This window comes from Oncorhynchus nerka, linkage group LG14 (genome assembly GCF_034236695.1).
Source record: "Oncorhynchus nerka isolate Pitt River linkage group LG14, Oner_Uvic_2.0, whole genome shotgun sequence".
In the NCBI taxonomy this organism is placed as follows: domain Eukaryota; kingdom Metazoa; phylum Chordata; class Actinopteri; order Salmoniformes; family Salmonidae; genus Oncorhynchus; species Oncorhynchus nerka.
The window spans coordinates 88087365-88104637 of NC_088409.1; the positions used below are offsets into that span (position 1 = coordinate 88087365).

The 17273-nt window shown below is 49.9% G+C and overlaps 1 protein-coding gene across 1 annotated transcript in view; it reads right to left on the reverse strand.

Moving 5' to 3' along the window:
• dync2h1 (dynein cytoplasmic 2 heavy chain 1) overlaps nt 1-17273 on the reverse strand; it is a 377649-nt gene continuing 360376 nt past the window's right edge. Inside the window, exons 87-91 of the mRNA XM_065000515.1 lie at nt 9916-10005; nt 7696-7805; nt 7364-7445; nt 4008-4124; nt 1-475 (exon numbers count right to left, since the gene is read on the reverse strand). Coding sequence (XP_064856587.1) covers nt 317-475; nt 4008-4124; nt 7364-7445; nt 7696-7805; nt 9916-10005 — 558 coding nt within the window. The 3' untranslated portion in view covers nt 1-316. The remainder of the gene's footprint in view (nt 476-4007; nt 4125-7363; nt 7446-7695; nt 7806-9915; nt 10006-17273) is intronic.

Consider the following 17273-nt stretch of genomic DNA (forward strand, 5'->3'; position numbering starts at 1 on the left):
TAGAGTAAATAAAGCTTTATTATCACAATAATACATTCAAACAGATTACGATGATACTAAAGAGTAAACATTAAAACATCAACGTTCAAAATGCAACATGACATCAAAATAATCTATGCTTTTCAAACATAGTCAAGAACCAGCATGTGCCATTACACATTTCACTGCAGACTATCGTCACTTCAAAAATAACAACAAACACCTGTAGTGAAGCCCGATATCCTTCCTGAGAAACATGTGTCCCCTCTGTGCTCCTTCAGTCCAACCCCTACCCCAGCTCCCTCTTCTAGCCTTCTAGCTCCCTGGCCCGGCTGTCTCACTGCTGTTTGAGGAAGAGGGCCGCTCCATTCTGAATCCACTGGTCAGGGTTTCCTCCACAAGGCAGCGTGACGTGAGTCACCACGCTGACCCGCTCTGAGCTGGTGTACACAGGCAGAGAGATGACCTCCTCAGGACCGTAGCTGCCACTGGAACACTGCAATGTAACACACACAATGTTAGATTAACATCAAATCAAAGTTTATGGGTCGCGTACACAGATTTGCAGATGTTTTCGCAGGTGCAGTGAAATGCTTGTGTTTCTAGTTCCAACAGTGCAGTTATAATATCTAGCAAATAAATATATACCCAACACACAGGTCCGTTGGTGTGTGTGTGTGAGTGTTTGTGTGTGTGTAGTTTAAGGATGCAAATTTCTGTACATTTTGTTGCTGACTAACAAACCCCCATTTTATTTTACCTTTATTTAACTAGGCAAGTCTGTTAAGAACAAATTCTTATTTTCAATGACGGCCTAGGAACAGTGGGTTAACTGCCTGTTCAGGGGCAGAACGACAGATTTGTACCTTGTCAGCTCGGGGGTTTGAATTTGCAACCTTTCAGTTACTCTTCCAACACTCTAACCACTAGGCTACCCTGCCGCCCCATTGCACTAACATACCCCCGTTAACCAGTTAACAACCGGTACATTCTGTTGCTGACTAACAAACCCCCATTAACCAGTTAACAACCTGTACATTCTGTTGCTGACTAACAAACCCCCATTAACCAGTTAACAACCTGTACATTCTGTTGCTGACTAACAAACCCCCATTAACCAGTTAACAACCTGTACATTCTGTTGCTGACTAACAAACCCCCATTAACCAGTTAACAACCTGTACATTCTGTTGCTGACTAACAAACCCCCATTAACCAGTTAACAACCTGTACATTCTGTTGCTGACTAACAAACCCCCATTAACCAGTTAACAACCTGTACATTCTGTTGCTGACTAACAAACCCCCATTAACCAGTTAACAACCTGTACATTCTGTTGCTGACTAACAAACCCCCATTAACCAGTTAACAACCTGTACATTCTGTTGCTGACTAACAAACCCCCATTAACCAGTTAACAACCTGTACATTCTGTTGCTGACTAACAAACCCCCATTAACCAGTTAACAACCTGTACATTCTGTTGCTGACTAACAAACCCCCATTAACCAGTTAGCAACCTGTACATTCTGTTGCTGACTAACAAACCCCCATTAACCAGTTAACAACCTGTACATTTTGTTCCAAAGAGTAAAATGAGGTTCCCAAAAGAAAATGAAGAACACGTGACAATAGCGAGCCTTTCCTCGCAATGACCATGAAACTACTGCAATGAAGCACAGAACTGAATAGATCCATTTCAAACATTTACCGAAATGCAATTTGCTGGAAAACACCTGATGCGTTTCATGTGACAGAGAGAAGAGATGGAATATGTAAATATGCAACAACTAAAATGGGTTGTTCATATGACCAGAATTGGGGCCTTTGGCTTCTGGACAGCAAAAGAAAGTTGATATAGAAAACGAGTAGTACAGGAGAGAAATACTGGTAAACTTTTTTGTTGTTGGGTTGTTAGCTTAGCTGTTATTAGCTTAGCTGTTGTTAGCTGCTTCACGCTGTTCCGCTCTCCCACTGCGCCCTGTAGCCAGTGTCTGTGAGTTGCCTAGCAACGAGTCTCTCCTCTGGCTTGCAACTCATTGTACTAGAGACAGCAAGCCATTAGTTGACATACGTAATCTACTTTCTAACTCTAGAAACTCACTGTACGTGACTATTTTCGCCAAAATAATAATTCCGGTCGACCAAGACACTGTTCCTGTTTTATTGACTGACTAGATTTGTTCAACCCTGACACCAAATTAATCCCACAAAATGATACATATTAACCTAGAGACTGATAAACATGAATGGTCAAATGTATTTCCGGAGGCTAACCGACTAACGGTTAACATCCCCAGTTGAGGTAAAGGCTGGGCGAGGCCTCGGTAAAAGCAGTTTGAAGCCGGTCAGACAGGCCTCAGATCCCTGAGATAACTACTATAGCAGGGTTGAATCCACATTAGCCTGGCGTTACAGCCATTAGACATGATACAGGAGCAACAGAGGGAGAAGAAAGAGGGGATTATGCTGTATATCAAGTAGTGTCTGGTTAATAAAGTGACTGGTCAGATACCAGGCATCACCTTTCCTGTCTGAGCAGCTTTCCCCAGACAACTGAGGGAGAGGCCAGGAGGGAGGGAAGGAAGAAAGATGGCAGGCCTGTTCAAAGGAGAACATATATTGTTCCTTCTCTCACACAGTAAGACTTTTAGGGAAATAAACAACCCTGAACGAAAATATAAAACGCAACGTGTAAAGTGTTGGTCCCATTGTTTTATGAGCTGAAATAAAAGATCCCAGAAATGTTCCATTATGAACAAAATGCTTATTTCTCTCAAATGCTGACCACAAATTTGGTAACATCCTTGTTATTGCGCATTTCTCCTTCGCCAAGACAATCCACCTGACAGGTGTGGCATATCAAGAAACTGATTAAACAGAATGATCATTACAGAGCTGCACCTTGTGCTGGGGACAATAAAAGGCCAATGTAAAATGTGCAATTTTGTCACACAACACAATGCCACAGATGTCTAAGTATTGAGGGAGTGTGCAATTGGCATGCTGACTGCAGAAATGTCCACCAGAGCTGTTGCCAGAGAATTGAATGGTCATTTCTCTACCATAAGCCACCTCCAATGTTGTTTTAGAGAATTTGGCAGTACGTCTAAGACCAGCTGATGAAACTGTGGGTTTGTACAACCAAAGAATCATTAACTGTCAGAAACCGTCTCAGGGAAGCTCATCTGCGTTCTCATTGTCCTCACCAGGGTCATGACCTGACTGCATCAATGGGCAAATGGTCACTTTGATGGCCACTGGCTCGTTGAAGAAGTGTGCTCTTTTCTATTGATGCCAATTTGAATGCACAGGGATACCGTGACGAGATCCTGAGTCCCATTGTCGTGCCATTCATCCACTGCCATCACCTCATGTCTCAGCATGATAATGCACGGCCCCATGTCACAAGGATCTGTACTTAATTCCTGGACACTGAAAATAACCCAGTTCAACCGTGGGCTGCATACTTACCAGACACGTCACCCACTGAGCATGTTTGGGATGCTCTGGACCTACATGTACGAGAGTGTGTTCCAGTTCCCACCAATATACACCAACACACAGCCATTGAAGAGAAGTGGGACCACATTCCACAGGCCACAATCAACAGCCTGATCAACTCTATGTGAAGGAGATGTGTCGCGCTGTATGAGGTAAATGGTGGTCACACCAGATACTGACTGGGTTTCTGATTCACGCCCTACTTTTTTTGTAAGGTATTGGTGACCAACAGATCTACATCTGTATTTCCAGTCATGTGAAAGTCATAGATTATGGCCTAATGAATTTATTTAAATTGACTGATTTCCTTATATGAACTGTAACTCAGTAAAATCGTTGAAATTTCTGCATGCTGTGTTCAGTGTAAATCAGAGGAGATGTGAACAATAAGAACTATGTTGCCATGACAACAGCTAATCACAGAGCTGAACTCTGACCCTGACCACAGAAAGAACAGAGAGCGCTTCAATGAATCGTGCCCGTGAGCGTGTGTGTGTGAGTGAGTCAGTGAGTGTGTTTGTACCTGTGCTATCCAGGCCATGTAGCAGGCAGGTACAGCTGACACACTGGGGGAGTCATGTCGGTTCTCAGACAGACGAGCCCCATCAAAACTACAGCCCTCCAACTGCAGACCACCCACCTACAGACATACAGAGAGATGGGGAGAGGACGGGGGTGAGAGAGGAGAGAAAAAGAGAGAGAAAGAGATGGGGAGAGGATGGGGTGAGAGAGGAGAGAAAAAGAGAGAGAAAGAGATGGGGAGAGGACAGGGGTGAGAGAGGAGAGAAAAAGAGAGAGAAAGAGATGGGGAGAGGAGGGGGTGAGAGAGGAGAGAAAAAGAGAGAAAGAGATGGGGAGAGGACGGGGGTGAGAGAGGAGAGAAAAAGAGAGAAAGAGATGGGGAGAGGATGGGGTGAGAGAGGAGAGAAAAAGAGAGAAAGAGATGGGGAGAGGACGGGGGGTGAGAGAGGAGAAAAAAAAGAGAGAGAAAGAGATGGGGAGAGGACGGGGGTGAGAGAGGAGAGAAAAAGAGAGAGAAAGAGATGGGGAGAGGATGGGGGGTGAGAGAGGAGAGAAAAAGAGAGAAAGAGATGGGGAGAGGACGGGGGTGAGAGAGGAGAGAAAAAGAGAAAGAAAGAGATGGGGAGAGGACGGGGTGAGAGGAGAGAAAAAGAGAGAGAAAGAGATGGGGAGAGGACGGGGTGAGAGAGGAGAGAAAAAGAGAGATAAAGAGATGGGGAGAGGAGGGGGTGAGAGAGGAGAGAAAAAAGAGAGAGAAAGAGATGGGGAGAGGACGGGGGTGAGAGAGGAGAGAAAAAGACAGATGGAGAGAGAGATGGGGAGAGGACGGGGGTGAGAGAGGAGAGAAAAAGAGAGAGAAAGAGATGGGGAGAGGACGGGGTGAGAGAGGAGAGAAAAAGAGATGGAGAGAGAGATGGGGAGACAGAAAGAGGTACATCATTAGAAGCTGAGCTGCGAATCACAGTTAACTCTAAACACAACCATTTAAGTGACATACAGCATGAAAGGGAGATGAGAGATAGAACAAACCATGTAATGGATGGAGGAAGAAGGAAGGCCCTCTCTCCTGTGTAAGTAATGCCATGTGTGTGCGGTATGATGTCATATTAGTGACTCAGGACTTACACAGGCGTGTGTGTGTATCTGTGTGTGTGTGTGTCTGTGTGTGTGTGTGACTAGCAGAGGGGGGGCACCTGGCGTCAGGTCAGCAAAACACATCTCATAAATCACTGGTGTGTGAGTGTGTGTGTGAGATCATTGTGAAAGATGAATAATATTTTTTCTCAGCTGAGATGTCTGAATGGAGTTTCCCATCTCCTCCCTGCAGCTGTAGCACTCTCTGCCCCAGTCTCCCACCCAGTCTCCCTCCCTCCCTCCCTCCCCGTCTCCCTCCCTCCCTCCCCGTCTCCCTCCCAACCCGTCTCCCTCCCTCCCCGTCTCCCTCCCCGTCTCCCACCCCGTCTCCCTCCCTCCCCGTCTCCCTCCCCGGCTCCCTCCCTCCCCGTCTCCCACCCCGTCTCCCTCCCTCCCCGTCTCCCTCCCACCCCGTCTCCCTCCCCGTCTCCCACCCAGTCTCCCTCCCTCCCCGTCTCCCTCCCTCCCGTCTCCCTCCCTCCCGTCTCCCTCCCACCCCGTCTCTCTTACCCCGTCTCCCTCCCACCCCGTCTCCCTCCCTCCCCGTCTCCCTCCCTCCCCGTCTCCCTCCCCGTCTCCCTCCCTGTCTCCCTCCCTGTCTCCCCGTCTCCCTCCCGTCTCCCACCCCGTCTCCCTCCCTCCCTGTCTCCCCGTCTCCCTCCCCGTCTCCCACCCCGTCTCCCTCCCTCCCCGTCTCCCACCCCGTCTCCCTCCCTCCACGTCTCCCTCCCTGTCTCCCCGTCTCCCACCCCGTCTCCCTCCCTCCCCGTCTCCCACCCAGTCTCCCTCCCTCCCCGTCTCCCACCCCGTCTCCCTCCCTGTCCCCGTCTCCCACCCCGTCTCCCTCCCTCCCTGTCTCCCTCCCCGTCTCCCTCCCCGTCTCCCACCCCGTCTCCCTCCCTCCCCGTCTCCCTCCCTGTCTCCCCGTCTCCCTCCCTCCCCGTCTCCCTCCCTCCCAGTCTCCCTCCCTCCCCGTCACCCTCCCACCCCGTCTCCCTCCCTCCCCGTCTCCCTCCCTGTCTCCCAGTCTCCCTCCCCGTCTCCCACCCCGTCTCCCAGTCTCCCTCCCCGTCTCCCACCCCGTCTCCCTCCCTGTCTCCCCGTCTCCCACCCCGTCTCCCTCCCCCGTCTCCCTCCCTGTCTCCCCGTCTCCCACCCCGTCTCCCTCCCTCCCCGTCTCCCTCCCACCCCGTCTCCCTCCCACCCCGTCTCCCTCCCTCCCCGTCTCCCACCCCGTCTCCCTCCCTCCCCGTCTCCCTCCCACCCCGTCTCCCTCCCTCCCCCCGTCTCCCACCCCGTCTCCCTCCCTCCCCGTCTCCCTCCCACCCCGTCTCCCTCCCTGCCCGTCTCCCACCCCGTCTCCCTCCCTCCCCGTCTCCCTCCCACCCCGTCTCCCTCCCACCCCGTCTCCCTCCCACCCCGTCTCCCTCCCTCCCCGTCTCCCTCCCACCCCGTCTCCCTCCCACCCCGTCTCCCACCCCGTCTCCCTCCCACCCCGTCTCCCTCCCTCTCCGTCTCCCACCCCGTCTCCCTCCCTCCCAGTCTCCCTCCCACCCCGTCTCCCTCCCACCCCCGTCTCCCTCCCTCCCCGTCTCCCACCCCGTCTCCCTCCCACCCCGTCTCCCTCCCTCCCCGTCTCCCACCCCGTCTCCCTCCCTCCCTGTCTCCCCGTCTCCCTCCCTGTCTCCCCGTCTCCCTCCCCGTCTCCCACCCCGTCTCCCTCCCTCCCCGTCTCCCACCCCGTCTCCCTCCCTCCCCGTCTCCCACCCCGTCTCCCTCCCTCCCCGTCTCCCACCCCGTCTCCCTCCCTCCCCGTCTCCCACCCCGTCTCCCTCCCTCCCCGTCCCACCCCGTCTCCCTCCCTGTCTCCCCGTCTCCCACCCCGTCTCCCTCCCTCCCCGTCTCCCACCCCGTCTCCCTCCCTCCCCGTCTCCCACCCCGTCTCCCTCCCTCCCCGTCTCCCACCCCGTCTCCCTCCCTGTCTCCCCGTCTCCCTCCCTGTCTCCTTCCCTCCCTGTCTCCAACCCTCCCTGTCTCCAACCCTCCCATTCTCCAACGCTCCCATTCTCCAACGCTCCCATTCTCCAAACCTCCCATTCTCCAACCCTCCCATTCTCCAACCCTCCCATTCTCCAACCCTCCCATTCTCCAACCCTCTATCCATGTTTCTGTCTTTCTCTATTCCCTGAGTGTTTGCAGCATCATTGGGTTGTTGTATTGTACCTTGACTTGGAGTTGAGCCTCTGTTATGGGACTCTTCCATGATGACACAAACTTCAGACTGTCCATGGAACAGCCCATAGACCTGACAAAATGAACTAGGTATTAATACACACACAAGTCATATTCACAGAAACAGACTGACACACACACACACGTCATATTCACCCACACACACAAGTCATATTCACGGAAAGACTGACACACACACACACACACATTCACAGGAAGAGACTGCACACACACACACACACACACACACACACACACACGTCATATTCACACACACATCATATTCACAGGAAGAGACTGACACACACACTGTGGGGTGTTACCTGGCAGTCTCCTGTCGCAGGGCGTTGAGGAAGGTATCAGGGTGGAAGAGTTCAGACAGATCAACAGCATCAGACAGTAGAACCTGTCTTTCAGCACGCTCCACCCAACTCTACATACACAGAAATACAACATGAGTCTCTGTGGGCGTGTGTGTTTGTATGTGTGAGTGGGTGTATGTGTGTGTGTGTTTATGTATGTATGTATGCGTGTGTGTGCATGTGTGTGTGTGCATGTATGTTCGCCAGCAGCATACCACCCTGCATACCACTGCTGGCTTGCTTCTGAAGCTAAGCAGGGTTGGTCCTGGTCAGTCCCTGGATGGGAGACCAGATGCTGCTGGAAGTGGTGTTGGAGGGCCAGTAGGAGGCCCCCTTTCCTCTGGTCTAAAAAAATATCCCAATGCCCCAGAGCAGTGATTGGGTGTAGGACACTGCCCTGTGGACACTGCCCCAGGACACTGCCCTGTGTAGGGTGCCGCCTTTTGGATGGGAAGTTAAACGGGTGTCCTGACTCTCTGAGGTCATTAAAGATCCCATGGCACTTATCGTAAGAGTAGGGGTGTTAACCCCGGTGTCCTGGCTAAATCCCCAATCTGGCCCTCAAACCATCACGGTCACCTAATCATCCCCAGTTTACAATTGGCTCATTCATCCCTCCTCTCCCCTGTAACTATTCCCCAGGTCGTTGCTGTAAATGAGAACGTGTTCTCAGTCAACTTACCTGGTAAAATAACAGATAAATAAATAAAAATGTGTGTGTGTGTGAATGTGTGTGTGGGTATGACAGTTTGTGTTATAGAGACAAGCCCTCTCTGTCCAAACAGAGCCAGAGGACGGTCAGACAGACAGACAAAGGGATGGATGGAGGAAGTCAATAGGGGAGTTAAATTAAATGTGCTTCTGTCTCCTTGTCCTTTTATCAGAGACACAGATGAACAGGAGAGATGCAGGCACCATGTGTGTGTGTGTGTGTGTGTGTGTGTGTGTGTGTAAACAGGCACGCAGTCACCAAGAGCACATCTACACTGAAGTAGTCGTCTGCAGACCAGACATGAATACATGGCATCGTCCTGTTTGTATGGCAGAACACCAGGGAGAACATTAACAGTAGATGAAAACGCTATGATTCCATTTTGTTCACCTTAACCAACTTTAGGCAGGAAAGCAGCTTCCTCATAAACAACAACAACAAAAAACTGAATTTGAGGTCAGTTGAAAAACATGCTGACAGACTACAAACAGAATGAGCTACGATCTGATTTAATCTCTATAATAAATTGATTATTTTTAAGCTCATTGTCTATCTCAATTGGCTGACAAAGAGATGTGGGCAAGCTGTCACTGAAGACAAATGCCCCAGTTACACAAGCACACATAAACACAAGAATAACACACACACACTGTGAGATTGTCCCATCCATGAATAATGCAGACTTAGTGTTGTGTGGTGGTTAGTATTCTGTGTGACTCTGTGTGTGTGTGTCAAGGTCAGTTTGTCTCTCTCCATGCCTGTCCTGTTATCCCTGTAATTCCTCTAATTCATCTTCCCTGGTGATATCAGCTGCTTGTGGAGGAGAGGAGAGCTAGTTAATGGATGGAACACCCTACTAAGGGTATGAGATGACAGGCTGGGCCCGTTTGACACACCACGCATGGACGCAGGTGCACACCGGACTGACACACACACTTGGAAGTGTGTTTGGCAGAAAAGCGTTCTGGCACTACCGGAGGATGCCGTTCCACTCCTCCCTCTCTTCGGACTCACTGTCCGCCTACCTCCATATGCTCAGACACACACACACACACGCTCAGACACACACACACGCTCAGACACACACACACACTCAGACACGCGCTCAGACACACACACACACACACACACGCTCAGACACACACACACACTCAGACACACACACACACACACACACACACGCTCAGACACACACACACGCTCAGACACACACACACACACTCAGACACACACACACACACACGCTCAGACACACACACACGCTCAGACACACACACACACACTCACACACACACACACACGGCAGTAATTAAACAGATAAGGAGGGAAAGGTCTATTCATATGTTTCCTCCTCTCTGCATGATTGGTCAGAGGAGAGAGGGACCGGTGAACCTGGCCTGCCATGACAATATCAGTGATCCCTCACGTTAGCACATTTCACAAACAGCGGTGTGTGTGTCTGTGTGTACCTGTATAGCAAGAGTGCGTGCCACCACAGCCCTCAGGTACTGCATGGGTTCCTCTGGCCCCTCCCACTTATTCTGCCAGTTCAACGGACACTGCAGAGACAGACAGACAGAGACAATCAGATTCATATTAACAGTGGACTGACAGACAGAGACAATCAGATTCATATTAACAGTGGACTGACAGACAGAGACAATCAGATTCATATTAACAGTGGACTGACAGACAGAGACAATCAGATTCATATTAACAGTGGACTGACAGACAGAGACAATCAGATTCATATTAACAGTGGACTGACAGACAGAGACAATCAGATTCATATTAACAGTGGACTGACAGAGGAGAGAGAGAGAGAGAGAGAGAGAGAACAGGATTCATATTAACAGAGGACTGACAGAGGAGAGAGAGAGAAAGAGAACAGGATTCATATTAACAGTGGACTGACAGAGGAGAGAGAGAGAGAGAGAACAGGATTCATATTAACAGTGGACTGACAGAGGAGAGAGAGAGAGAGAGAACAGGATTCATATTAACAGAGGACTGACAGAGGAGAGAGAGAGAGAGAGAACAGGATTCATATTAACAGTGGACTGACAGAGGAGAGAGAGAGAGAGAACAGGATTCATATTAACAGTGGACTGACAGAGGAGAGAGAGAGAGAGAGAACAGGATTCATATTAACAGTGGACTGACAGAGGAGAGAGAGAGAGAGAACAGGATTCATATTAACAGTGGACTGACAGAGAGAGAGAGAGAGAACAGGATTCATATTAACAGTGGACTGACAGAGGAGAGAGAGAGAGAGAACAGGATTCATATTAACAGTGGACTGACAGAGGAGAGAGAGAGAACAGGATTCATATTAACAGTGGACTGACAGAGGAGAGAGAGAGAACAGGATTCATATTAACAGTGGACTGACAGAGGAGAGAGAGAGAACAGGATTCATATTAACAGAGGACTGACAGAGGGGAGAGAGAGAACAGGATTCATATTAACAGTGGACTGACAGAGGGGAGAGAGAGAACAGGATTCATATTAACAGTGGACTGACAGAGGAGAGAGAGAGAGAGAGAACAGGATTCATATTAACAGTGGACTGACAGAGGGGAGAGAGAGAGAGAGAACAGGATTCATATTAACAGTGGACTGACAGAGGAGAGAGAGAGAGAGAGAACAGGATTCATATTAACAGTGGACTGACAGAGGAGAGAGAGAGAGAACAGGATTCATATTAACAGTGGACTGACAGAGGAGAGAGAGAGAGAGAACAGGATTCATATTAACAGTGGACTGACAGAGGAGAGAGAGAGAGAACAGGATTCATATTAACAGTGGACTGACAGAGGAGAGAGAGAGAGAACAGGATTCATATTAACAGTGGACTGACAGAGGAGAGAGAGAGAGAACAGGATTCATATTAACAGTGGACTGATAGAAGAGAACAGAATACATTTGTTCCTATGCTGCTGCTTTTAGTGTGTGTGTGTGTGTGTCTGTTCTCAAATGAAGGGCTCACTTTCCAGAGCTTTAACTCCCAGAGCAGGTTAGGAGTAGCAGGTCTTATTCCATATGCTATTAGGAAGAGATCAAAGCTGTGTCCCCTAGAGACTACATGAGCACACACACACACACACACACACACACACACACGTTTCTCAGGCTTAGAGTCATTAGCAGAGCTAAACGGCTGCCAGTCAGTCTCTGCTCTCCTCTACCCAGCCCAGCCCAGCCTAGTTCAGCTCAACCTAACCCAGCCCTGCCTAGCTCAGCCCAGCCTAGCTCAACCTAACCCAGCCCAGCACAGCCTAGTTCAGCTCAACCTAACCCAGCCCTGCCTAGCTCAGCCCAGCCTAGCTCAACCTAACCCAGCCTAACACAGTTCAGCCTAACCCAGCCCAGCTCAACCTAACCTAGCCCAGCTCAACCTAACCCAGCCCAGCTCAACCTAACCCAGCCTAGTCCAGTTCAACCTAACCCAGCCCAGCCTAGCTCAACCTAACCCAGCCCAGCCTAGCTCAACCTAACCCAGCCTAGCCCAGCTCAACCTTACTGGGAGCTGAGCTGGCCTTGGTAAGGACCACACTATAAAATATTTGAGGCAGATAGGTAGAACACACATCTCATACATACTATAACCTAGCCTATACAAAAACAGACACACACCTATGTAAATTCCAGGCAGCTACAGTGCAGAGTGAAGGAGCTACAGCGAGATGGAGAGAGAGAGAAAGAGAGCGAGAGATGGGGAGAGAGAGAGATGGGGAGAGAGAGAGAGCGAGAGATGGGGAGAGAGAGAGCGAGAGATGGGGAGAGAGAGAGATGGGGAGAGAGAGAAAGAGAGCGAGAGATGGGGAGAGAGAGAGATGGGGAGAGAGAGAGAGAGCGAGAGATGGGGAGAGAGAGAGCGAGAGATGAGGAGAGAGAGAGATGGGGAGAGAGAGAAAGAGAGCGAGAGATGGGGAGAGAGAGAGATGGGGGAGAGAGAGAGAGAGAGAGAGAGCGAGAGATGGGGAGAGAGAGAGATGGGGAGAGCAAGAGATGGGGAGAGAGATAGGGAGGGAGAGAGATAGGGAGAGACAGAGATAGGGAGAGAGAGATAGGGAGAGACAGAGAGAGAGATAGGGAGACAGAGAGAGAGATAGGGAGAGACAGAGAGAGAGATAGGGAGACAGAGAGAGAGACAGGGAGACAGAGAGAGAGATAGGGAGACAGAGAGAGAGATGGGGAGACAGATAAGAGCATTTAAGGCAGCTCCACACAGGATTATGGGATGGAGAGGGAGAGACGGTAAACGGACAAATCTACCTCTCTCTTCCTACCTCCGTATCTGCCTCTCACTCCTTTACTCTCTCTTCCTAACTCCGTATCTGCCTCTCACTCCTTTACTCTCTCTTCCTACCTCCGTATCTGCCTCTCACTCCTTTACTCTCTCTTCCTAACTCCGTATCTGCCTCTCACTCCTTTACTCTCTCTTCCTACCTCCGTATCTGCCTCTCTCTTCCTACCTCCGTATCTGCCTCTCACTCCTTTACTCTCTCTTCCTACCTCCGTATCTGCCTGTCACTCCTTTACTCTCTCTTCCTACCTCCGTATCTGCCTCTCACTCCTTGACTCTCTCTTCCTAACTCCGTATCTGCCTCTCACTCCTTTACTCTCTCTTCCTACCTCCGTATCTGCCTCTCACTCCTTTACTCTCTCTTCCTAACTCCGTATCTGCCTCTCACTCCTTTACTCTCTCTTCCTACCTCCGTATCTGCCTCTCACTCCTTTACTCTCTCTTCCTACCTCCGTATCTGCCTCTCACTCCTTTACTCGCTCTTCCTACCTCCGTATCTGCCTGTCACTCCTTTACTCTCTCTTCCTACTTCCGTATCTGCCTCTCACTCCTTTACTCTCTCTTCCTACCTCCGTATCTGCCTCTCACTCCTTTACTCTCTCTTCCTAACTCCGTATCTGCCTCTCACTCCTTTACTCTCTCTTCCTACCTCCGTATCTGCCTCTCACTCCTTTACTCTCTCTTCCTACCTCCGTATCTGCCTCTCACTCCTTGACTCTCTCTTCCTAACTCCGTATCTGCCTGTCACTCCTTTACTCTCTCTTCCTACCTCCGTATCTGCCTCTCACTCCTTTACTCTCTCTTCCTACCTCCGTATCTGCCTGTCACTCCTTGACTCTCTCTTCCTACCTCCGTATCTGCCTCTCACTCCTTTACTCTCTCTTCCTACCTCCGTATCTGCCTGTCACTCCTTTACTCTCTCTTCCTAACTCCGTATCTGCCTCTCACTCCTTTACTCTCTCTTCCTACCTCCGTATCTGCCTCTCACTCCTTTACTCTCTCTTCCTACCTCCGTATCTGCCTCTCACTCCTTTACTCTCTCTTCCTACCTCCGTATCTGCCTCTCACTCCTTTACTCTCTCCTTTTCCCAGCCTTCAAGTTCCTCGGTGTCCAAATCACTAAAGGCTTAAAATGGTCCAAACACATGCGCACAAATGTGAAGAAGGTCCAACAGCGCCTCTTCCCCCTCAGGAGGTTGAGAGCATCTTCACGGGCTGCATCACTGTCTGGTATGGCAACAGCACCACCCTCGATCACATGGCGCTTACAGAGGGCGAGATGGACTGTTGAACAGCTTCTGTCCCTGATAAATAGCTACACAGACTATCTGAGATATAACCTTGTATCTTCATTTAAGTTTTATTTCACACTCACACCGTCACTCCAACACACACACACACTGTCACTCCAACACTCACACACACTGTCCCTCCAATACTCACACTGTCACTCCAACACTCACACACACACTGTCACTCCAACACACACACACACAGTCACTCCAACACTCACACACACACTGTCACTCCAACACTCACTCACACACTGTCACTCCAACACTCACACCGTCACTCCAACACTCACACACACACTGTCACTCCAACACTCACTCACACACTGTCACTCCAACACTCACACTGTCACTCCAACACTCACACACACACCGTCACTCCAACACTCACACTGTCACTCCAACACTCACACACACACTGTCACTCCAAAACACACACACAGTCACTCCAACACACACACACACTGTCACTCCAACACTCACACACACACTGTCACTCCAATACTCACACTGTCACTCCAACACTCACACACACACTGTCACTCCAACACTCACACACACACACAGTCACTCCAACACTCACACACACCGTCACTCCAACACTCACACTGTCACTCCAACACTCACTCACACACTGTCACTCCAATACTCACACTGTCACTCCAACACTCACACACACACTGTCACTCCAACACTCACACTCACACTGTCACTCCAACACTCACACACACACTGTCACTCCAACACTCACACACACACTGTCACTCCAACACTCACACACACACAGTCACTCCAACACTCACACTGTCACTCCAACACTCACACACACACTGTCACTCCAACACTCACACTGTCACTCCAACACTCACTCCAACACTCACCCACACACACTGTCACTCCAACACTCACACACACACAGTCACTCCAACACTCACACTGTCACTCCAACACTCACACACACACTGTCACTCCAACACTCACACACACACCGTCACTCCAACACTCACACACACACTGTCACTCCAACACTCACTGTCACTCCAACACTCACACACACACAGTCACTCCAACACTCACACACACACTGTCACTCCAACACTCACACACACACTGTCACTCCAACAACACTGTCACTCCAACACACACACACCGTCACTCCAACACTCACACACACACTGTCACTCCAACACTCACTGTCACTCCAACACTCACACACACACAGTCACTCCAACACTCACACACACACTGTCACTCCAACACTCACACACACACCGTCACTCCAACACTCACACACACACTGTCACTCCAACACTCACACACACACTGTCACTCCAACACTCACACACACACCGTCACTCCAACACTCACACTGTCACTCCAACACTCACTCACACACTGTCACTCCAACACACACAGTCACTCCAACACACACACACACTGTCACTCCAACACTCACACACACACTGTCACTCCAATACTCACACTGTCACTCCAACACTCACACACACACTGTCACTCCAACACTCACACTCACACTCCAACACTCACACACTGTCACTCCAACACTCACTCACACACACACTGTCACTCCAACACTCACACACACACTGTCACTCCAACACACACTGTCACTCCAACACTCACACACTCACACACACACAGTCACTCCAACACTCACACTGTCACTCCAACACTCACACTCACACTGTCACTCCAACACTCACACACACACTGTCACTCCAACACTCACACTGTCACTCCAACACTCACACACACTGTCACTCCAACACTCACACACACGCTGTCACTCCAACACTCACTCACACACACACCGTCACTCCAACACTCACACACACACTGTCACTCCAACACTCACTGTCACTCCAACACTCACACACACACAGTCACTCCAACACTCACACTGTCACTCCAACACTCACACTCACACTGTCACTCCAACACTCACACACACACCGTCACTCCAACACTCACACACACACTGTCACTCCAACACACACACACAGTCACTCCAACACACACACACACTGTCACTCCAATACTCACACTGTCACTCCAACACTCACACACACACTGTCACTCCAACACTCACACTCACACTGTCACTCCAACACTCACTCACACACTGTCACTCCAACACTCACTCACACACACACTGTCACTCCAACACTCACTCACACACACACTGTCACTCCAACACTCACACACACACTGTCACTCCAACACTCACTCACACACACACTGTCACTCCAACACTCACACACACACTGTCACTCCAACACTCACACACTCACACACACACAGTCACTCCAACACTCACACTGTCACTCCAACACTCACACACACACTGTCACTCCAACACTCACTCACACACACGCTGTCACTCCAACACTCACTCACACACACACCGTCACTCCAACACTCACACTGTCACTCACTCACACTGTCACTCACTCACACTGTCACTCACTCACACTGTCACTCACTCACTCACTCACTCACTGTCACTCCAACACTCACTGTCACTCCAACACTCACTGTCACTCCAACACTCACACACACTCCAACACTCACACACACTCCATCAACTGCTCACTCACACATAATATGCACATACATTTACAGTGCATTCGGAAAGTATTCAGACCCCTTACATTTTTCCACATTTAGTTTCGTAACAGCCTTATTCTAAAATGTATCAAATCTTTTTTTCCCTCATCAATCTACAAACAATATCCCATAATGACAAAGAAAAAACGGGTTTTTTGAAATAAAATAAAAAACTTACAAAAGTACAGAGACCCTTTTCTATGAGACTCTAAACTGAGCTCAGGTGCATCCTGTTTCCATTGATCGTCCTTGAGATGTTTCTACAACTTGATTGGAGGCCACCTGTGGTAAATTCATTTGATTGGACATGACTTGGAAAAGGAAAAACCTGTCTATATAAGGTCCTACAGTTGACAGTGAATGTCAGAGCAAAAACCAAGCCATGAGGTCGAAAGAGTTGTCCGTAGAGCTCCGAGACAGGATTGTGTCGACTCTTCACAGAGCTTGAAGCCCAACCAAACTGAGCAATCTGGGGAGAAGGGCCTTGGTCAGGGAGGTGACCAAAAACCCGATGGTCACTCTGACAGAGCTCCAGAGTCCCTCTGTGGAGATGGGAGAACCTTCCAGAAGGACAACCATCTTGGCAGCACTCCAACAA